The 23230-nt window shown below is 37.2% G+C and overlaps 2 protein-coding genes across 12 annotated transcripts in view; one reads left to right on the forward strand and one right to left on the reverse strand.

Annotated features, from left to right (window-relative positions):
• Positions 1-2378: 2378 nt before the first annotated feature.
• Positions 2379-22044, forward strand: MOK (MOK protein kinase). 10 transcript variants are annotated; one of them, XM_034418500.2, is made up of 12 exons: positions 2379-2448; positions 11378-11492; positions 12023-12112; positions 14063-14133; positions 15152-15230; positions 15546-15594; positions 16710-16888; positions 17810-17911; positions 18998-19171; positions 19436-19547; positions 20777-20980; positions 21066-22044. In XM_034418500.2, the coding sequence occupies exons 1-12, from the start codon at positions 2403-2405 to the stop codon at positions 21144-21146; spliced, it is 1302 nt and encodes a 433-aa protein (XP_034274391.1). In that variant the 5' UTR covers positions 2379-2402; the 3' UTR covers positions 21147-22044. The 10 variants fall into 10 exon arrangements, 8 of the variants coding, with proteins under 8 accessions (XP_034274391.1, XP_087738264.1, XP_034274392.1 ...); XM_087882138.1 differs by lacking the exon at positions 2379-2448 and adding an exon at positions 2479-3224; XM_034418501.3 differs by lacking the exon at positions 2379-2448 and adding an exon at positions 2496-2702.
• WDR20 (WD repeat domain 20) overlaps positions 14234-23230 on the reverse strand; it is a 72376-nt gene continuing 63379 nt past the window's right edge. Inside the window, exons 5-6 of one of the 2 annotated variants that reach the window (XM_060687316.2) lie at positions 15518-15574; positions 14234-14432 (exon numbers count right to left, since the gene is read on the reverse strand). In XM_060687316.2, coding sequence (XP_060543299.1) covers positions 14412-14432; positions 15518-15574 — 78 coding nt within the window. In that variant the 3' untranslated portion in view covers positions 14234-14411. Of the gene's footprint in view, positions 14433-15410; positions 15575-23230 lie in introns of those variants that run through there. The other variant, XM_087882123.1, reaches the window with a different exon arrangement.

Raw genomic sequence — 23230 nt, forward strand, 5'->3', positions numbered from 1 at the left:
ATGATAGTTGCAGCATCCCAGGGTCACATGATCAACATTTGTAACCGTCCCAGCCAGTTTCCAACAACCAATGTCAATGGGGGGAATTGGATTTGTGTGTGATTTACTTAACAACTGCAGTGATTTGCTTAACAACCACAGCAAAAAAACAAACAAACATCAGGTGTGATTCAGATGTGATTCACTTAACCATTTTGCTTAGCAATGTAAATTCTGGTCCCAATTGTGCTCATAAATTGATGACTATCTGTAGCAAATCCAGGGAATTGTGGACACCATGGAGTAAAGTACAATTCCTGATAACTACTTAGGCAGAAGCATGCAATTTTCTTCAAAGCATTATAGTAATGCTTTGGCAGTATTTTTGATATTTTTCACTTCTCATTTTACACTAATGCCCTGATGATCTTCCATCAGAGTACAGTAATAAGTGGGCCAGTCCTGTTTCCCCTTTTCATTTCATTCAGATAAGCCAGGTTTTATCTCTTGCGGAATGAGATCCAATTTATTTAGAATATGCTTTGAATCATTCACAGATATGATAGAAGCAAAACATGAAAGAAAATAAATGTAATGCTTAGAGAATGATTCACTAGTCAGCAGGGACTAAGGCAAGGAGGCATGATATCCTTTTGCTTGTTTCATGTATATACTGGTAGGAATAAATGTATAAGAAATTAGATGAAGTTAGAGATACTAATTCATACACTTTTGTATGCTGATAATTCTGTGTGGTTACCTGAGAATCCAAAAGAGTTGCAATGAATGTTAGAACAGATTATACAATGCAACCAGGAGTATGGATTTGTAAATTAATGTATCAAAGACCAAGATAGCTGTTTGACAGGTAAAACGGAGTGAACAATTGTAAATAATGCACAAATGGTGAAAACTGAGAGTAATCATAAATTTGTGTATGTTGATAGTGTAGAATGTTTATAAAAATGGAGAAAAAGAGAGTGGGTTTTTAAGATTTATAAATGCTGGTAGAAAGGTAAATGAACAGCCCGTGATTTGTTGTAAGAAATGTTTGTTGAAAAAATTTAAATGGCTGTATGTGAACATTGTGAATTCTCAAGCTTCCTCTTTCTGAGGAATTCAGAATGTATTCAAGATAGACAGTGATTAATAAATATGTATGTATGTATGTATGTATGTATGTATTTATATGTATGGGTGTAGATATATAATAAGCTTTAATGGGTCTTTTGGAGCCCCCCAAAATAAGATTGGGTCTTATTTTCAGGGAAATACGGTAGCATCTGTATATGTTTGTTACCAGTATCTTATGTGTACACTTTTGTAAGTAGGCAACAGAATTTCATTTTTAATGTGTGCCAGTATGCCCACAGTAAAAAATGACCCCAAAAATGACAATAAAGGTTATCTATCTATGTAAGAGCATGGTTTTATCTACTCAGTGACAATTGTCCCAAAAGGTGAATGCAACTGGAGTTGGTTATTTAATGGGTTATTTGAATGGTAAAACAAGAACCAGTAGGGTCCAGAATGAATGGATTCTGAATGAACATAAGTCAAATACAAAAGACAGCAGTCAATACAAAAGAAATATTTTCTTATAGAGAGAATGAATGAGGACTGAATAGCAAATTGAAAGTTTAAAGGAAAAGTGAATGGGTAAAGACTGGAAGAGGACAACTGGAAAAAAAACTTGACTGGATAGAATTGATGAAATCCTCAAAGAGGTTCAACAGGTAATATATGAAGTGTATGGACAGTGGGTCAAGGATAATTTGCAAGGATGGAAGGGTATGGAGCGGTGTTGGTGTGAACTAGATTGCGCTTTGCTTTAATCTGCTTTTCCTCCTGCCTTTGTCATAATACATATACATAATACATTTACATAATAGAGTTTACCTCCAAAGGGATAACAAAATAGGACTGTACAGTTAACCCAATTTATTGGGTTCCTAGTACCATATGCTGCACTAGGTCTGCAAGTACCAAATGCAGAAGTACACCTGCAGGAGAGTTATGTCTCCACGCCATTTCATTCTGCCCCACCCCACTCGCATCTCTTTGACCATTGCCAACCACCCAATGATGGACTAAAATGGAGCTTGGTCGATTTCCATGCCACGCTACACTAAAACATAGTTTTAGTTCATAGTTCACTATTTAATGGGCGGCTGGAACAGGGCTTATTCCCAGGAAAAACATATTCAACTCTGTTGCCTCCTCAACTAATACCAATGGCGGATTTCGCCCTAAGACAAAAACCCGTACCGCATACCCGCACTCGGCACGGGAGGGACGACTGTGAGAGACCCTCCCGAGACAGTCGTAACGACTGAGGATGCGCAAAGCCGAGAGGGGCTGGGAGCCGGCGGGCGAGGAGTAAATTGAACACTCCGCATGCGCAATCCTGAAAGCCCGCAAACATGAATCCTGCCCTTCGCCTGCCGCAGTCAATAGGGGAGGGCGGAGGTTAGTAACTGCGCTTGCGCCACTCTGTCAGAGGCCGCACCGCTGCGAGGGTGGGGCTAGGTCGTTTTCCCGGGTTGAGGTGGTTGATGCTCTGGGGTTGCCAGGGTGACGGGAATACAACATGGCGCGCTGACAAGTTCTGTCGTGGGGAGGGGGTCTGGCGGTTCAGAGAGGACCCGTGTCCTCGACCCCTCCCCTCCCCACCCCTTGACCTGGCGGGAACCTGCGGGAGAGGCGGGCTCGGAGGATGAACAGTAAGGGAGGAGGCGCAGTGGTGGTTCGCGGCACGTGGTGGAAATAGGTCGGAAACAGCGCTCGGCGAGACGGCTTGGGGAGGGGGGCGTGCGTAGAATTGGTGTGGAGGAAAAGAGCGGGGCGGGGGGGGGAGACGCCGCAACCCTTTCCTTTCTCATAAATTGGGCGTCTAACTCGGAGAGAGAAAGAGAGAAGCAGCCTTTAGCACTTGGCATATTCGTTTACTGTCCGGAGCTTCCACCAGGGCGTCCTGTTGGGATTGGGGCTAACAAGGACCCGCAGTCGAGGCCACGGGGGTTGGGGGCCGTGGTTGGACAGAAGCGTTACGAACTCGCCCTCTCCTACCGCTATTGCACCCGGCGGGAGGGGTTTCAGGGAGGCCGCCAAGTATGGCAGAGTGGCCCCCGGCGGGTCTTGGGATAATAGCGTGGAACCCCCTGAGCGGGTGCAAAAACGAGTCTCCAGAACCGGGGCTGATCCGCTCCAACCACCCTGATAGGGGCTCCTATCTGGCTCCAACAGTAAGAAGTGTGTCGGTGTGTTTTTCTAGTGGTTCTGCATTTTTCTTTCAGTTCTTGACACAAATACAGCTTACCTATCCCTAAAAGGGATAACAAAAGTAGGAGTGTACAGTGTCCTTCAGCCTTTCCCAAGCCAAGCTTGAATGGATACCGTATTACTTTTATTAACTCTGCTCCAAGACATTTTGGACAACACCGTGAACTCGATGAAATGGTCCATGAAAGATCAAACCTCAGTAAATGAGCAGGCTGTATTCCACCCTAAGCACTCTTCCTGTGATACTAGCCTAGACTGTTCTAGGCTAGCCTAGAAGAAGCTTGTTTTTGCAAGCTTCTTCTTTGGGCATAGTTTTCACTGAACTCAGAAATGAAAAGGAAGCACTTGGTTGTTAGAATCCATTCCTTAAAGCTGAACAAGGAAATCCTTTGAGGGCTGGAGGCTGTTTAGAGGAAGTAAGGACTAAGGCAGATAGAATGATAATCTTAAAATGGGAAATATATAGCTTTTTGGTGGATATGAGATTTCAGGAGGTGTCTTGATGGGTTCTTGTTTATTAGATGCAAAAAATCTATTTTAAGTTTTCATTTCTTGTCTCAAAAATGCACCATCAGTTTTCAGTAACTGCAGTAAGGGGCTTTTATAGTTTTTATCCTGCCAGTATCTCTGTCTTGTCAATCTATGTATGTATATTAGCTCAAGATGGTCTCCTGTTTTCCCCACAAACATTAAAATGGTTTTGGAGGCCACAGGTTGTCCTTTCTTGCTCTAATAGTTTATCCATATCTGTAAAAACAAGTAAAAGCTAGCAACTTTAGAGGAATCCTATCAGTTCAAGTACATGTTTCTGTATGCTGTGTACAAATTTCAGCAACAGTTTTCAATATCCTATTATAGAATTTGAAATAGCCTGCCTAGGAAAAATCTCTGCTTTAAATCTGTTGGGCAGGTGATTAATGGTCCCTCATACATATACATACACTAATGTGAAAATGATCACATGCATACTGGTAGATGTTAAGATCAGACATCCAGCCCTTGGTTATCAATGGAGACCAAGTGGAGCAAGTGGCTAGTTTTAAGTTTCTGGGTGTTATCATAAAAGAGGACCTGATCTGGGGTGCTCACATTGCAGCAGTGGTCAAAAGGGCCCAGCAGATTATACTACCTGAGACTTCTCAGGAAACAACAACTGAATGAAAAACTGTTGATGACCTTCTACCGCTGCACCATAGAGTGTATTTTAACTTACTGCACCTGTGTATGGTTTGCCAATTGCAGAGTGGCAGATAGGACAGCACTCTAGAGGGTTAACATCATTGCCCGGGGGATCATTGGTTGCCTTCTCCCCTCTCTGGAAAGCTTTATAGTTTCCGCTGCCTTAAGAAAGTTCAAAACATTCTTAAAGATCCAGCTCAACCCGGCAGTTTTTTTGAACTATTACCATCTGGCAGACGGTACAGGACAATAAAAACAAGGACAAATAGGCTGAAAAATAGCTTCTATCCCGAGCAGTAACTATATTGAATTCTACTGTATAGTGCAATATTAATGCAATATCAGGGTTTTTTCAATTCAATTATATAGAATGTGAAGGGTGTGTGTTTTTGTTTTATTTTTTATGTATGATGTACACTGACGATGACATTTAATGTTGTTGTACAAGGTACAATGCCAAAGTAAAGTAAACTAACTAAGCAAATGTTAAGACAGCGATGTAGAAATAAGGGATAGAGTAATCTTTTTTTAGTCATAATTTGTATAATCTATAAATAAAATAATTTATATTTATATAAATTGAATAAAATAAAGGATAAAATTATACACATATAAATCATAGGCTCCATTGGAATAATCTGTTTAGGCCGAGTCTACTTCTTGTGTAGTGCATTTCCTGACAGATAGTTGCCCAGCCTGCAATTTGATATTCAATAAAGATCAACCTTTTTTTTAATAATTGGTTCTTGAGCTTCTTCTGTAATAAGCTCCTGATAGTCAGAAATTACTTTCATATTCCCGATTGTCTTTTCTCAAAACTAAACATATCCAATTCCCTCAGTCTCTCATAAAACTAAGTTCCCAGTTCCAATCATAAATCATTTTGCTGAAATAGGAAAAAACAGAAGGTTTATATTACCATAGGAGAGATAGTAAAGGTCACATGATAGTGCTGTATATCGCTTGTAAGAACTAGATTCAGTGCCTGGAATGATAGAGGTGTATAGGCAAGTTATGAAATTTCATTTTAATGTATGCCAATTAGTGTATGTTCAAAGTGACAATAAAGTTATTATAATCTAATCTAAGATCATAGGTCCATAGGCACCTCCTTGAAATTTATAGGATTGCTTCTGATCTCAATCGTGAAAATCAGCATCTTTAATTTCCAAGTTATGTTGAGATAGGAAACAAACAAAATTGGAGTAAGACTTCACCTATGAATGTTTGTGTGTGTACACAAATAAAAACATGTAGTAACTGCCCAAAGCCTGAAAAATGTAGAAAGTATGGCTCCATCCACTTCTTTGATACACGGTAATACTGGAAAGTTTATGAATCCTTTCAAATTTTCAACATGTCTGCATAAATACGATCTGAAATATGATCTGTTCTCACAAATCCTAAAACTAGATAAAAAATCCAGTTAAACAAATGAATCAAAAACATTGAGGAAAAATTGATCCAAAGCTACATATTTGCACATGGTACAAGTATATAAACCTCTAAGATTATCAGTTGATTTGAAGTGGTAATTATAATCATAGTGTTTCAATCAGTGGGATGATAATCAGATGCAAATGTGGAAAATCATGCCTCTCTTTAAAGAACAGAATTTTTGCTATTCATTGTCAAAGTCTGAACTCACAACTCAGGTATGTAGAAGTGTGTCATGGCTCAAACAAAGGAAATTTCCGAGGACCTCTGAAAAATGGGTGCTCATACTCACCAGGCTGGAAAAGGTTATATAACTATTTCCAAAAAGTTTGGACTTTACCAATCATTGTTAAATAGATAGTTTAGAAATTCAACACCATTGTTACCTTCCCCAGAAGTGATTGACAAGCTAGAGCAAGGTGTATAATCCTCCATGAGGTCTCAGCCCCAGGAAAACATCTAAGGCTTCTCTTGTATTGGTGAATGCCAGCATTCATAAGACAGTGATTCGCCCCCAATAGCCAGTGATGGCACCAGCTGGCTATATCCGGACGCCAGAAGCCACAGCCACTCGGTCTTGGAAGGATTGAGTCGGAGCCTGTTTCTCCCCATCCAGGCCCGCACGGCCGCCAGGCACTGGGACATCACTTCAAGGGCATCGTTGGGGTGGCCTGGGGTGGAGATGTACAGCTGAGTGTTGTCAGCGTACTGATGGAACTCCACCCCAAAGCCACGCATGATCTCACCCAGTGGCTTTACATAAATGTTGAACAGAAGGGGCGAGAGGACCGACCCTTGTGGCACCCCACAAGCAAGGCGCCTCGGGGTTGACCGCTGCCTCCCTGTCAACACAGATTGCGACCGGTCAGAGAGGTAGTAGGAGAACCACCGCAGAACGGTGCCCCCCACCCCCAGCCCCTTCAACCGGCGCAACATGATACCATGGTCGATGGTATCAAAAGCCGCTGAGTGATCTAACAGGACCAGGATAGAGGAACAACCCCTATCCCGAGCCCTTCAGAGATCATCCACCAATGCGACCAATGCCGTTTCCGTGCTGTGCCCAGGCCGGAAGCCGGACTGGAGCGGGTCTATATAGACAGCTTCATCCAGGTACTGGGGAAGCTGCCACGCCACCACACTCTCAACAACCTTCGCAACGAAGCAAAGGGCTTGAATGAAAAGTATATTTGCTGAAAGGCAAATACTACATTTCAGCATAAGACCATTTCATCTGTGAGAGATGGTGGTGGCAATATATTTTGGCCTTGCTTTGCTGTCTCTGGACCAGGGCAGCTTGCCATCATTGATGGAACTATGCATTTTGAATTACACCAGCAAATTCTACAGGAAAAGGTCAGGGTATCTGTAAACTGAAGCTCAAGAAAAAATACATATATAGAAAGTCTCTATAACCCTGTTAAAATGCCAGGTTTCTAAAATTTAAAAAAATCAGACCAAGAGAAATCACTTCAGATTCTTTCCACCTTTAATATCATATAAGATGTAAGCTGTACAATTCAGTTGAAAAAAACTGAATCTTTTTTGTGGGGGAAATCACAATAAATTATAATGACATGATTGCATAAAGATGCACACCCTTAAAATAACACTTTGTTAAAGCACCTTTTGATTTTTATGTCAGCATTCAGTCTTTTGGGGTAGGAGCCTATCAGCATGGCAAATCTTGCCTTGGGGATCTTTGCCTACTCTTCCTTGCAAAAGTGCTCCAAATCTGTCAGATTGTGAGGGCATCTCCTGTGCACAGCCCTCTTCAGGTCACCCTATGGATTTTCACTTCGATTGAGATCCGGACTCCGGTTGGGCCATTCCAAAACTTAGATCTTCTTATGGTGAAGCCTTTCTTTTGTTGGAGCAGCGGTGAAATCCCGCCCCCCCGCTTCTATCCGGTTCGCCGAACCAATAGCGCCGGTGGCAGGAGGCTCTGCCCACCCACCGGGACGTCATTACATCCCATTTTTATACCATCCGCGCATGTGCAGAAGAGGTTCCCACATGCTCCCATTCCCAAACCGGTAGCAAAGGTAAGTGGATTTCACCGCTGATTTGGAGGTATGCTTTGGGTCATTGAATTAAAAGGTGAAATCTTCACATTTTAGCAGAGGCCTGAATGTTTTAACAGGGGTATGTAGACTTTCTATATCCACTGTAGGTCATATAGCAAGACAACTCCAAATATATAAAATAGTTGAAGCAAAAGTTTGGAATGGGCAAGAAAAATGTGACTTTAATCCTATAAAAAATATGGTGGAAGGGCTGAAGCAGACATCTCATGCAAGGAAACCCACCAATCTCCCTGAGTTGAAGATGTATAAAGAGGAATGGCCTAAAAACCCTCCAAGACTAATCAACAATTATTATTTCTGCCCCAAGCAGGCACACCAGTTACCAAAAGCAAAGTTTCACATACTTTTGCCACACACAAATATATAATTTTGGATAATTTCTTTCAATAAATAAATGAACAAGTATAATGTTTTTGACTCATTTGTTTAATTGGGTTCCCTTTATCTGGTTTTAGGACTCTCTCTCTGTGTGTATGTATGTGTGTGTTTATATTTGAGTTCTATGGTTTTACATATCAGGACATAGTAAAAATCATCAATAACTGGAAATAATTGTTTCCTGTATGACTGTATCAGTCTCACATCATTGTGGAGGAATTTTGCCCCACTCTTATTTACAACATTGCTTCAATTCATTTATGTTTATAGGCACTTGTTTATGCCCATCTCTCTTGAGATCCTACCACAGCATTTCAGTTGGGTTGAGATCCAGACTTGACTGGGCCATTGCAACACCATGATTCTTTTCTTTTTCAGCCATTCTGTTGTAGATTCACTGGTGTGCTTGAGACCATTGTCCTGTTGCATGACCCAGTGTCAACCAACCTTTAGCTATCAGACAGGTGGCCTCACGTTTGACTCTAGAATACTTTGGTATACAGAGGACTTCATGGTTGACTCAATAACTGTGAGGAGCCCAGGTCCTGAGGCTGTAAAACAAGCCCAAACCTTCACCATTGTGCTTGACGGATGGCATGAGATGTTTGTGTTGATACACTGTATTTGATTTTCATGAAACATGGCACTGTGCATTATGACCAGATATCTCCATTTTGATCTTGTCTGTCCAAAGGACAATGTTCCAGAAATCTTATGATGTGTTCAGATGCAACTTTGGAAACCTAAGCCATGCTACCATGTTCTTTTTAGAGAGAAAGGCTTTCTCCTGGCAACTCTTCCAAAGAAACCATACTTGTTCAGTCTTTTCTAATTGTACTGTCATGAACTTTTAACATTTAACATGCTAACTAAAACCTATAGTCTGATATGTAACTCTTGAGTGTTTTGCAGTTTTTCTGAACATTGCACAGTTTGACCTTGGGGTGAATTTACTGGGGCATTCACTCCTGGGAAGATTGGCAACGACCTTGAATGTTTTCCACTTGCGAATAATCTTCCTCGTTGTAGAATGATGGGCTTTAAATTGTTTGGAAATGGCCGTATAGTCTTCCCCAGATTGATGGGCAGCAACAATTGCTTCTCTAAAATCGTTGCTGATGTCTTTCCTCTTTGGCATTGTGTTAACACACACCTCAATGCTGGAGACTAGTAAAACTCCTAAAACAAAACTCCCACTCTGCTGGCCGGATGCATCATTTGCTGGCCATGCCCGCAAACGAAGGGGGAAAAAGTCCCGATACGTCACACAATGCCACCGTGTCGATGCAAGTTTGACACCCCTGTTTTAAAACATTGTTTTTTATAGAGGTAGTCACACTTGCTGATGATCAATTGATCAAGAGCGCTTGATTAGCAGCACCTGGCTGCTACTTAGCCTCTTCATACCTGTGGAAGTAGTCCTCAAGTTATGATCACAACTGAGCCTAAAATTTATGTTGCTAAGTGAAACATTTGTTAAGTGAGTTTGTCACATTTTACAACTTTTCTTGCCACATTTGTTAAGTGAATCACTGTAGTTGTGAAATTAGTAACACTATTGCTAAGCGAATCTGTTTTCCCCATTGACTTTGCTTGTCAGAAGGTCACAAAAAGTGATCATATGCCCTCAGGACACTGCAACTGTCATAAATGTAAATCAGTTGTCACATCCAAATGTAAATCACGGGACGATGGGGATTCTGCAAAGGTCCTAAGTGTGGAAAATGGTCATAAATCACTTTTTTCAGTGTCGTCGTAACTTTGAACGGTCCCTAAGTGAACTGTTGTAAGTTGAGGACTACCTGTAATTAGTTTTTCACACATAGCTTCTCTATTCTGGCTGTAAAATGAATGACATAATGTAATATGTCATGTGCTGTTGTTCATCTGAGGTTGTATTTACCTACTTTGAAGAACTGCTAAGGACCAGATGATTTTTACTATGTCCTGATACATAAAACCATACAACTCAAAAAGGGTGTACTTTCTTTTTCACATGATCGTACATATGAGTATGTAACTGTGTACTATGGACACAGTCTTTTGATTTTTCTTCCTTTACATTTTAACTCTTCATATAGGAAAAAATTGTATCAACAAAACAAATTCCTTTCTATTATACAATAGCTGACTTTATCATAGACAAAGATTGTGTTTGAATAAAAATGAGGAATTCAAATAATAAACATTGGATGTTTTATATAAAGTAAGTTGCAGGTTGGACTAGAAAACTTCCAAGGTTGCTTCCAACCCTTTGATTATATGATACTATAAACAAACCATAAATGGAAGTTTCCTTCACTGTAGAATATGATACTTTTAAAAAACATGAAACATGGCAATAGTTAGGGGAAAGTCTTATTAAATATGATGAGCTACTAGTACAATTATATTGGAAATGCTTCTCTTTACAGCTAGATGCAGTCTGAAGAAGTTAATTCTCACAGAAGTTAGGCAATGGAGAATTATAGGAAGTGCTGTAGCAGTGATATGTATGGGAGAAGACTAAACCAAATTTTAGAGCAGAAAGGTATATACAAAAAATAGTCAGAATTGAGTGAGTTTCCATATGTATAACTCAGCAGAGAAGTTTAAAAAAAATGAATGGGTGAGGATCAATGTATCTGGACAAATATTGTTTGTGGGCCTATAACACATAGATTAGTTTGATTCATAAGTTATTCTTGTTCATATAGAATAACATTAGAATTAAGCTCTTCAAATTTACATGCTTGGAACATTATTACATGATTATTGATAATGCCCTAAGAAATGGCAAATTGTATGTAAGTATAAAAACAGTCCATTTTAATGATGGTACTGATATTATTTATTTCCCAGTGCAGAGATGTGAACCTTAATTTTAAACAACTATAGTGATAATATGGAAATTATCGGGAAGACACAGTATATCTGGGGAGGAAACAAGTGTGCTCTTAGAATAAGTAAACCACAATTATGAACATGTTTGGTAAAGCAGAATTTAAATATATAAATTTACCTTCTGGTTTATTGTTCCAATATAATCTTTTTAGAATACAAAACAATTGGTAAAATTGGAGAGGGGACATTTTCTGATGTTCTGAAGGTACAGAGTCTAAACAATGGACGTTGCTATGCTTGTAAACAAATGAAACAGCATTTTGAAAGGTAAAGTCTGATTCTTTTCCATTTTAATTTCTTGTTTAGCTTCAGTATATAAATGTTTAAATCTCCATTGTCAAAAGTTGGTTTTAAAACAAATATTTTTTGTAAATGCATATGTAAAATCTCTCTGCCTTTAGAGATCAAGATTGTTTTTTCTGACATGTCTTATTGGCCTTAAATAATGTGTGTTCAAACTAGTAATTCTTCATCCTAGCATACCCTACAGTGCACAGTAAATACAGCATTGCACAAATTTGAGATTTCCTTCTCAAGAGCTCATAATAATTGAAAGACAGGGAAGTGTGTACTCTACCGTTTTCTATGCCACCATATAAGAAAACATGGCACTTTGCAAGTAGTATCTCATACAATACTCATACAGAATAGACCCATGAAATGTCACACTGCACCCAGGCAAGTTGGCAACATGCTACAAAAGACTATTACAGCCTATGCTTTGTGTGATTCAGGAAAATATATGCAACAATGTGTAAAAGACAGTTGTTTATTTTTCATCTAATCTTTTCTATCAGCATTGACCATGTGAATAACCTGAGAGAAATTCAAGCATTAAGACGATTGAATCCACATCCAAATATCCTTACATTGCATGAAGTGATTTTGTAAGTGATGCATGCTTTTGTTGATTCACATTCTGTACCATTCATATTGATCAGATATTTTATAGACATGTTCAATTATTATTTCTCAAACAAATCTCATTCTGATTAAAATTATTTTGAGAGAGGAATTTTTCATTGTAGGATGATCAGATTTTGTCATTTCTTGCACCTTTTCTCAAGATGACAGCAAGTAGGGAGTAGGTTGTGTGGACTACTTAACCTTGGAACTTAATATGAGTTGAATAATATATCTTTCTGTAGTCATTGAACCATCATTCTGTTCTATTGACAGTATGTGACATAGGCTCTCAGGATTGATCTGGCAATCTATAAAGACTTTAAAAATCACATTAGTTTTATTCTATGTTCATAATTGGCCTCTTAACAAGTGTTTAAAGGGCAATGTGTAGAATCCAATCTCATTCCCGTAGGTGCTGATTTGAGATTTTGCAGTGGGGGATTACTTGAAGATATGTGTCATTAGATTCTGTTCATTGTGTCATATGAAAAATCATATCTGGTCACCTGCCTAATGGAGATGATCAGTTGACAATAAAGAATATTCTGAACATGCTAATGTATTTTGATACCATGAAAGAAAAATCTCACAATCCTCAAAAATCCTCACTACACATTTTTGCCAGACAACTGTTCTATTTAACCATTTCTGAAAAGAGATAATATAATATAAATATTTTTATTTTAAAAAAGATAAATTTTTGAAGGCACATAATAAATATCAAGGTTCAGTGGCTTCTGGGGCACCAAGAGGTGGGGGAAGAACAAAAACAACATTGAAACAAACCCTTGGCCCTTTTGTATATGTGTCATATTGTTGCATGCATTTTCAAAAAGAGCAGATCTTGTGGAACAGTACTGCTTTCATCAATTTCATATAAGCAGCAGAATCTTGCAGATGTCTATATCCAGTTCTCAGGGAGAAAGTCTTTCATAGAGCAAGGCAATTTCCTCTCCTATTGCAGAAAATTGTACTTCAGTAACAGCATGTAGAATTGTATCAAGTTTAATTTTGACTTGTCCAGTTACAGTTATTTGTCAAGTTCCAGGGCTCAGAAAGATCCCCACGTGTGACCACAGAATTGGTCAAGATGAGTTATAAGGCATATTTGTGTGTTCATAAGTTATTCTGTTGCTTAATTAAAATCTAACTATAGTTGATTGTGGCAGGCAAAAAAATCTTAACATCAAAAGCATTTCTTTTTTGCTTTTTAAATAATGTTGGTTCTAATTAAATAAAATATATGTACAGCATGGATTTACTTTTGATTATCTTGTACATAAGGATGAGCAATTTGTAAGTCACATGAGATTATCAAAGGTTTGTCCTCTGCTATAGGTTCTTCCTCTTCTCTTTCATACCCCCACTATTACTATCATGCTGATAAAGAGGGATGATTTTCCTCCTCACAATTGTCATTCAGTAGTCCACTTATTAGACTTTTTTTTATTATTGAGAAACTGATTCAGCAGAGTAGCAAAGGTGCATGAATATGAATCTCCTGGAAACCCTTGTTTCCTAGAACATTTGATTTCTGATTTTCTGTAAAAAAAATGCTGGGGAAGTTGGTAAACAATTTTGATGAGGAAGATGATTTTTAAAGAGAGTCATCCTCATAAGCCTTCTCAGATATCTTTTTCAGAATCATGAAAGATGAGATGGCGAAATGAACTTGATTTTCCTTTTGTTCTTCAGCAATTTTGAGTCAGTATGCATAATGATAAAAAGCTTGCTCATCTCCAGAGTGGCATATAACTGCTCTATTTAACATACAGTGTTTTTTTCGTGCATGTAAAAGCTAATGGAAAATACAGAAAACTAATAATAGTAAAACCACTTTTAAAAAATTGAAAAATCCGTCCCATTTTTTAAGTGCTTATACAACTTATTCTTCTTCCTTTCATACAATTCCATTAAAATTAACTTTTTAGTGACAAGAAAGCTGGTGCTGTTGCATTAATATGTGAACTTATGGACATGAATATTTATGAATTGATCAAAGGTATGTAGCGTATACAATATCTGAAAAACGTCTCAAGCAATTTTTTTCACAAGTGAGACAGATGCATGTTTAGTTTAACCAAATATTAAGTAAGACTCTGTTGCATGTTGAAAAAAGATGTGTTTTACTTGCAGTTATGGAAAAACCTTCAGATTAGCGTGGATGTACATAGAATCTCTTTCTGGTGGCAGTTGATCTCCTTCAGAATAAGTTAAGGCAGAGAGAGGTTTTGGAATATGGGAAAGTATCTCCATAATTACATATATTGAAAGAGAATGCTATCCTAAAGAAGGGCCAGTCTGCAAGAAAATTTAAGAAGGAGAACATAGTTCATTAATCACTGCATGTATTTGCTATATTAAGAATTGTTAAATCTATGCCCCCACCCTTACCATCAACCAAAGCCAAGGCAGCATGGATAATCAGTCAAAGATGACAATTGTATGTCAACAACTGGAAAACTACTTCATTGTGATATAAAATTGCTATCTCTGTTATAGCAGTTATATATAAAATGAGGGTTTATTCTGCTTCCAAATACTCATGATTCAAAATGAATAACTGCATGAAATATAAAAGCTTGAGTCCTGTTCTAAATTTTTCAGATTACAATAGAAAACCATTGCAACTGATAGTAGAATATAGTCTAAAAGGCATCCTAGCCCACTGTGTTTCATAGCACTTGCAATTTGCAAATCCTTTTTAAAGGTAGCCTTATAGAGGACACATTGTAGGAATCTAATCTTAACAGTGATTCAGATATGAGTCCAGTAGCCAGGTCTGTCTTTTTAGGAAAACATACCAATGGTGCACCCCCTGAAGGTGCACAAGGTGCTCTGAACAGAAGAGCTTTGAATATCCTGGCTAAGTTAGGGGACATGGTTATAGGTCATAGGTAATTTCATAACTAGATTTAAAGATCAGTTAATTAGCCAAAATCATTGCAAGCTGTTTTTATATTCAAGCGATCTTTATTTTGAAAAAAAAAAACCTACTAAACTTGATTTCCAAATTCCAGGAAGGAAAAAACCATTGCCTGAAAAGAAAATAACGAATTATATGTACCAGTTATGCAAATCTCTTGATCATATACACAGGTAGGAAGCTTTTTTACTTATTTGCTTGCAAAATTACAGTTTGGCTATGTAAATGGGCTGGAATCTGTAGACTTTCATTCATGTATCTAGCGTATATAAAGTTGCCATGGGCTTTGACTAGCTTTTCTTTTCTAGTTGTCATCTGTTCTCTGGAATATCTTTAGAACTTTATGGATATTTTTTGTGGGATGGGTGCAACAACTTATACTGAAACTAAGGAGTAGGCTTGAGTACTCCCAAGGGATGTGTAGCTTTCTGCATCAGAGCCTTAATATAAAAATACTCACCTTTCCTTTGATTTTTATCTTGATGCAGAAATGGAATATTTCACAGAGATGTGAAACCTGAAAACATATTAATAAAGGTAGGTTGTCTTTGATAATTTTAAAACAGGAGCAATATGAATGTATCAAAATTCTTATGTTTCAAAATGTTTGTTCTAGAACTGGTATTTGAATATGCATCCTATGTCTTTGGAAAAAGTGCATTTCAACTTTCTGATGATTAACTGTCACATACTTGCTTTAGATTTAATATTTTCTTGCTTTTTAGCATCAGATTTTTTTTATTACTCATGGAAAAAATATGTTTTTAGATCAGTCAGTCATTTTTGAAACAGGCTGTAAAAAAATCAAATTTGATTTTTCTTAAGTAACTTGTGCTAGCAATTCTCTGAAGACTTAATGTTCAAAGGTTTGATGGTAATTGAGACCAGAATTTCCATCGCTAAATGCTGCAGTTATGAAACATGCCACAACGACTGCATCATTTAGCAACAGCATCCTAGCATTCCCTTTGGCTATCATTAAGTGAGGATTTCATGTGACCATGACTTGCAACTTCCTGCCAGTTTCCACAGGCAGAGTCAATGAGGAAGCAGACTGAAAGTTGCAAGTTCCAGGCAGCTTGCAAGCAGGCTGGAGGGCAGGTGAGTACTATGGATGTGGTGCAGCCACGTGCATGGATATAATCACATGCCATGGAGGTAATGTGTTGCTGAAATACAGTCATAAGTACCATTTGTTCAGAATCATTGCAACTTCAAATGGTTGCTGAATAAATAGTCTTTAACAAAGAATTGTATGTATGTTTATGGAGATTCTCAGTCATCCAGATTATGGTTGTTCCAAAGGTGCTTTTCCAAAAGGCAACTGGACTTTCTTGGGGTTTTTTTTTTCTTTAAAAATGTTTCCTTTCTCATACAGAACTGAAGAAACTCCTTGGATGAGAAGGGAAACATTTTCAAAGAAAAAAATAAAGTCCGGTTGCCTTTTGGAAAAGCATCTTTGGAACTACCTATACGTTATTTTCACATTTATTCCAAAGACTGCTTTGTGGCCAAGGATTCAAAAATAAATTGCAGCCAATTTAGACCATTAAAAAAATTAGTCTAATCTTGACGTATTATTAGTAGTTCATTATTTGTAAATATCATTTTAATGCTTGATCATTTGAGATGCACAAATTGTCTTATTGTAGCAAGACCTTCTCAAGCTTGGAGATTTTGGATCCTGTAGGAGCATACATTCTAAGCAGCCATATACAGAATATATCTCTACCCGCTGGTATAGGGCACCTGAATGTCTTCTTACAGATGGTTACTACAGTTATAAAATGGACATCTGGAGTGCTGGCTGTGTGTTTTATGAAATTGCAAGGTAGGTTACTTATCAGAAGAAAAATGGCTAAATTAAAAAGAATAAACTCTTCTGAAGTATAGGCCTGTGCAGATATGAGATAGTAATAGGCTGTATTATGGAAAAAATACAAATCTAACATTGGGGAAGATTTGAAGTTCAACAGTGAAGCACACTTGGAGAAAATTCCAGTTCAAATGTTTGCACGGCTAGTGGATGAATTGCATAATGGCACAGGGAAAGTCATTTAACACTTTGAAGGTAGACTTAAATCTATCTCAATAAAAAAAGATTTGGGTATTTGTCACTGTTTGTTAATCATTGTGTTCTTATCTGGTGTAGAACTTAATGGTTTTAACTGACGGGTTTGTGGTTCATCTTAACATAAAAGTGTATAGTACAGCAACCTTGCTGCTGTATATCTGGATTTAGTCAATGGTTAGAAAAATGAACATCAGCAGCTTAATGAATAAAAGAAAAATAATTTGAAGTTTAGCTGAGAGTCCTAATGTGATATCCAGGCTTCAAGAGTGGCTATGTTATCTAGCTGCAGACAATAGTAAACATGTCTCTAAGTAGGACCCTTGAGGCAAAGCCATGCCATGTGCATATTATATTGAATTTTGGGGATTATAGGCTTTAGCAACAAATACTTTATTTCTAGCTGATGAAATATTTATGTTCTTAGGTACCTACCGGCTGAATTGTACAGATAACGTTTTTCATAGCACTTGTCTCTGATGCTTTTTCCCTTTTTATTTTGAAAGATGTTATATAATACACAGGTGGGAAATGGGATTAAAAATACTATCTGCTCTAATGTTATTATTTAATACCAACAATATTATTTAGTACTGAGGATGAACAGCTTTCTCATAATAAAAACATAAGCTTGTCACAGAGGTTGGGATTCATCACATTTCAATTCTTTATTGTTCCCAGTTTCCACCCGCTTTTTCCTGGATCAAATGAATTGGACCAAATATCAAAAATCCACGATATCATAGGTACCCCTCCTAAGAAGATTCTTCATAAGTTCAAACAGTAAGTGTAGCTTCCCTTGATATTCATTACTGCATTTTATTTAAGTAAAGTTGCCTAAAATTACATTAGAAGAGTGTGTTTATTACCCTTACAGCTGACTATAGTCAAATCTTACAAAGCATATAAATAAATAAATAAATAAATAAATAAATAAATAAATAAATAAATAAATAAATAAATAAATAAATAAATTTATTTCTACACCGCCCTTCTCCCAAAGGACTCAGGGCAGTGTACAGCCTATTTAAAAACACAAGACAAAACAGCGATTAAAATTTAAAATGATTAAATAGATTTGGCTCAATTTAAAACCCCAGAAATTTAAAATACCCCAATTTAAAAGTATTATGTTGATAGCCCGGCCTGGCGGAACAACAGGGTCTTCAGTGCGCAGCGAAACACCCAGAGGTCGGAGATCTTACGTATTTCCAGGGGCAGTTCATTCCACAGGGCTGGGGCTCCCACAGAGAAGGCCCTCCCCCTGGGTGTCGCCAGCCGACATAACTTGGCCGATGGCACCCTGAGGAGACCCTCTCTGTGGGAGCGGACTGGTCGGTGGGAGGCTATTGGTGGCAGAAGACGGTCTCGAAGGTACCCGGGTCCTATGCCATGGAGCGCTTTAAAGGTGGTAACCAGCATATAGCCAGGGTCTACTATTACTACTGCTATATAGACTTAACTAGCTTTATTGAATAATTTTTTAAGGGATGTTTATTATTAAATGCTCCTTTTATTCCAGTTCAACAGTTATCACCTGGATGAACTGGAAGTCAAATTTTAAAATTACTTTTGACTTCCCATGTCCAAGTGAGAGTAGTATCAAATGGATTTAAAGAAAACCACTGTGATGTTATGGATCCATAATACAAGTCTGCTCAATCATATTTGTATTCTAAATTTGAGAAGCATTAAATTGTAATCATTTCATGATATAGTCAAATATAGTAATTTGCCCTATATGGCTGACTACAGGGACAAAGAATGCTTTGAAACTGAAAATTCTATTTCAATTTCTTTTATATTCTCTCAAGAACAATAAGGCTGATTCTTGACAGAAATGCATTTTCTTTCACTGGATTTACGCAGGTCAAGAGTGATGAGTTTTGATTTCCCCATCAGAAAAGGAAAAGGAATCTCTCCATTTATCCCTAACCTGTCCAATAAGAGCCTGACACTTATGTATGCAATGATACAGTATGATCCCGATGAGAGAATCTGTGCTCATGAAGCACTGCAACACCCTTATTTCAGAGAATTAAGGTAAGGGAATGTGAAATGATTTTGAATCAATATTCAATTGAAAATGTATCTAGCCAGCTAAGATTTAAAATAATTAAGCTTGATAATTCTTGATCAATTAAGCTAATAATTTTAGTTAATACTTAGGTTTGAGTATTTAGTATTTGCATTTCAAGTCATTGTTTAATATGTCTAAAGGAGTGAAGTGAGTGGTTTGATTGTCTAATTGATGGGAAAGTATTTCAAAGGTCATATATGGTATTTTATCTGACTTACTCTAAACAGGTTGGCAGAGAAACAAGCTTTAACCATACACCGAAAAATGAGATTAGTAGAAAATCCATTAGAAAGGGATTCTCTTGGCTTGCGGCGTGTTTCAAAGGAGGATCAAAGGCAGGTAATCTTTAAATCAAAGACTGAGTAATAAACCTATTCAATTACTGCCATTTTTGTTCACACATACAGAACAGCTCTATGTCAATTTTGTGCTTTAATTAATGATTCTAGAAACATTTTGAAACATGTTTCAAAATTCTGGTAGCAAAAGATTCTAGCATTTTTAATGAATTTTTGCTATTTTAACTATTGGACACCTAATTGTGATTTACAGGTTTAGAAAGGCTTTTTAAAATTTATACCATTATCTCTTATGCATGCAATGCATGGAATAGTATGATAGTTTAGTTTTAGGTGCTATATATGGCTCCTGATATTTTGTAGTAATTCTTTGAGGACATTCAAAATAGTGCTGGAATTAACTAGTCATATGCTTTTTCTGGAAACTATCCAATTTATATCTAGGTTCATGCAATCAATATATAATAATTATGGAGTGTTTGATTCTGCCAACTTCCCAGTTATTCTGGGAATATTAAGGGTATCAACAAATCTGTCCAATAATTCCCAAAGTTTATTTTAACTCATTCTCTACCCTCATCTCCCCCTCCAAAAAAACCAGAATCATAATTGGAGAACAAAAATTAATTATAGTACATTCTTGTATTTTGTTGCAGAACTCTAGACACACCAGATCTAAGCTAGCAGTACAAAGTTTCTAGGGTTTATCTAATTCTTTGTAAAATCTGGTGGATGTTCCTTGCCTTGTTTCCACACTCAAGGATAATTTTTTATGCCAATAGAAGAATAAGAAAGAAGGAAATTGTGTCATTCTAAGGCTTAGATATCTTCTAAGGATAGGTTCCAAGAAGACATTTCTAAGGATCAATTTTACAAATAAACCATCAAAGTCTGTAAGCAAATTTTCCAAACAAATATCGACTTTCAACATATACACCTTTGAAAGTCTGAAAATACTGGAATGTTAACCTTTGGTTACTCTTTTAAAAATATATAGAATGTAATTGCTATCATTTAATCCTCTTCCCCTTTATTATACTAACTATATAAAGGCTTCCACTGACACCATGCTTCCATATGATGAGATCATTCCAAAGGCAAACTACAATCTTGCCTAAGAAACATTTGCATAGAACTTTACATATATTTGGGAGTAACTGCACAGGTGGCAATATCTAAACCATCTTAAAGCATATGGGAGGTGATCAAACACATTTAGCCTACATAACATTATTTTTAAAAATTGAACTTTTATTTTTATTTTAAAAGAACTTTTTTAGGCAAGCCCAGGAGAATCCACTGGGACATCATGGACTTCCCAATGCAGTTGAGTTGCCAAAACTGACAGTTCCTGCTGTAACCAACCTGACTTCTTACCCTAATCCTTCATTTCAGTCAGTTTTTACCCTCCCAGCATCCAACAGACAAGTCCAGATTTTGCAGCCTATAACATATTTTGGGACACATCGCAAGGTAATTCTGCCTTGCTTATTAGATTACATGCTATTTTGTACAAGTAGATTATAGCCCATTTTAACTTCTATTGTCTCATCAACAGTCTGAAAAACAGAAGGAATTTAAATCTCCTATGAAACAGTACCACCTGCCTGCTCTGGAAAGACGAGGTGGAAGATTTTGATGGATCAAAACACTCATGAGCTGTCTGGATTTTTTGAAACAGTACACAAATGGCAATAGTGCCTTATCACCTCAAATGCTGCAGCAAGAAGCTACAACAATTGTTCTTTGGGACTTACCCTTTTTTTTTACAAGTCAACAATGTAACCACCATTTTTATAGCTCAGAATGCACTTTGATTTTTTTAAAGGAGTTCCTATTTTTTTTAAGTTTTCTTCTATGGTGATCATATATTTAACGGTGTTGTATTGGCAGGAGTGAATTATTCCAACTTTTATATTAAATGCTACATTGTGTTTATATATATATAAATATAAATAATAAAAGTGAATTTCTGGGGGAGGGGGTTGTACATGTGACCATAAGGATAATCAGAGCCAATCTTCTTTATCATTTAGAAAGTACAAAATTTAAATATAACCTAGTATAAAAATTTGTGTTCTGAAATAAGTAATATAAATTAGCAGGTCTTTGTATGGATGGTGGATGAAAAAGATCAGTCATTACTCAATATTCTCTTGTATGGAAAACTATAAGTAAGCTTTTGGTAGATGTATATTGGCATATTGGCATAGTTCAATGTAGAATGTTACACATTTGTTTTGAAAAGGCCATGATGTTTGAAACTCTTGTGCTGGAGGAAATAATCCAGTCTAAAGGGCATTTAAGTTAGCTTTTATAGAAGTATCAGTAAAAATAAATTTATTAAAGGACTAAGATTTTTATAGATTATGAGATCAAGTACCATGTCCTCTCACAAAGAACTGTCAAATACCATTACTCTGTAACAAGAAAAAAATGATGTACTGCACTAGAGTAAAAAATATTGATACTGTATAACAGGTGCACCTTAAATAACAGCCAAATAGCAGTGCTTCAATAAAGTGGCAAAAAGATAACTAAGACTGGACTGTATCTTTGAGGAGGAAAACCACAATGGTAAAGTTTGCTGAAAAATCACAAAAAGAACACAAATGAAATATAAAACATAAAGCAAGTCCTAAAACTGCTGTATTTTTCTTCCTATATGAAGGCAATCATTTGCTTGAGGATTCAGTAGTCATAATAAATTGGTTGAATGTAATCTTGCCATTATTTCTGTACAAACCAAACTATGGAAGGATTGAGATTTATTTTGAAGAATTTTCATATTATTTCACAGAATCATTCAAGTTTTTAGGATAAGGTTTTCTTTTGGGAAGGATAGGAACTTAATTTAAAATTTAGAATTTGAGGAGCATTATTTTTTGCATCTGCATTTTTGTAACTGGATGAATATTGTATCTAGTTTTAGTTGTCATGATATAAAATGATGTTGAGACTCTGAAAAGAGTGCAGAGAAGAGCAATAAAGATGCTGAGGGGACTGGATGCTAAACCATTTGAAGAATGGTTGCAGGAATTGAGTATGTATAATTTAATGAAAAGAAGGACTAGGGGTAACATGATAGCAGTGTTCCAATATTTAAGGAGCTTCCACAAAGTATCTGAAGGCAGGACAAGCAGCAATAGATGGAACTAATAAAGGAGAGAAGCAACCTAGAACGAATGAAAAATTTCCTGACAGAACAATTAATCAGTGGAACCACTTGCCTTCAGAAGTTGAAAACGTTTAACACTGGACGTTTTTAAGAAGAGACTGGGCAACCATTTGTCTGAAATGGTATAGGGTTTTGTGCTTGAGCAGGGGGTTGGACAAGATCACCAAGGTCCCTTCCAACTCTATTATTCATTCCCCCTCCCAAAAAACTCTCCAGCAGGAAATTCTGAGTAAAATTCTCAAATGTAATCTGGATCTCAACCTATAAATATTAAAGCAGCGATTCCCAACCTTTCCAGCATGGCAGACTTGTGGGGGAAGAGGAGATGATTCTGGGCCAGCAGCAGGCATGTGCGTGTGCCTACCACTCGCACAAATGGAGCTTTTTGTGTGCATTCACGTGTGTGAACACCCACCACTCATGCAGGTGGAGCTTCACATACACACTCGCCCAGTGCTTGCACGGCCTGGTTCCGAACAAGCCATGATACTGTGCTAAACAAGGATGGAAAAATATCCTTTAAAAATGTTTATGTTCATAATGCA

This window comes from Pantherophis guttatus, chromosome 1 (assembly GCF_059756535.1).
Source record: "Pantherophis guttatus breed Tessera chromosome 1, ASM5975653v1, whole genome shotgun sequence".
NCBI lineage: Eukaryota > Metazoa > Chordata > Lepidosauria > Squamata > Colubridae > Pantherophis > Pantherophis guttatus.

Excerpts from the sequence above, each read along its gene's own strand:
- MOK (XM_034418499.3), top strand. The coding sequence starts at position 10,800 with ATGGAGAATTATAGGAAGTGCTGTAGCAGTGATATGTATGGGAGAAGA. Across the intron at positions 10,873-11,377 it reads CCAAATTTTAGAGCAGAAAG|AATACAAAACAATTGGTAAA; the intron begins GTATATACAAAA and ends TAATCTTTTTAG. Across the intron at positions 17,912-18,997 it reads ATTCTTCATAAGTTCAAACA|GTCAAGAGTGATGAGTTTTG; the intron begins GTAAGTGTAGCT and ends GGATTTACGCAG.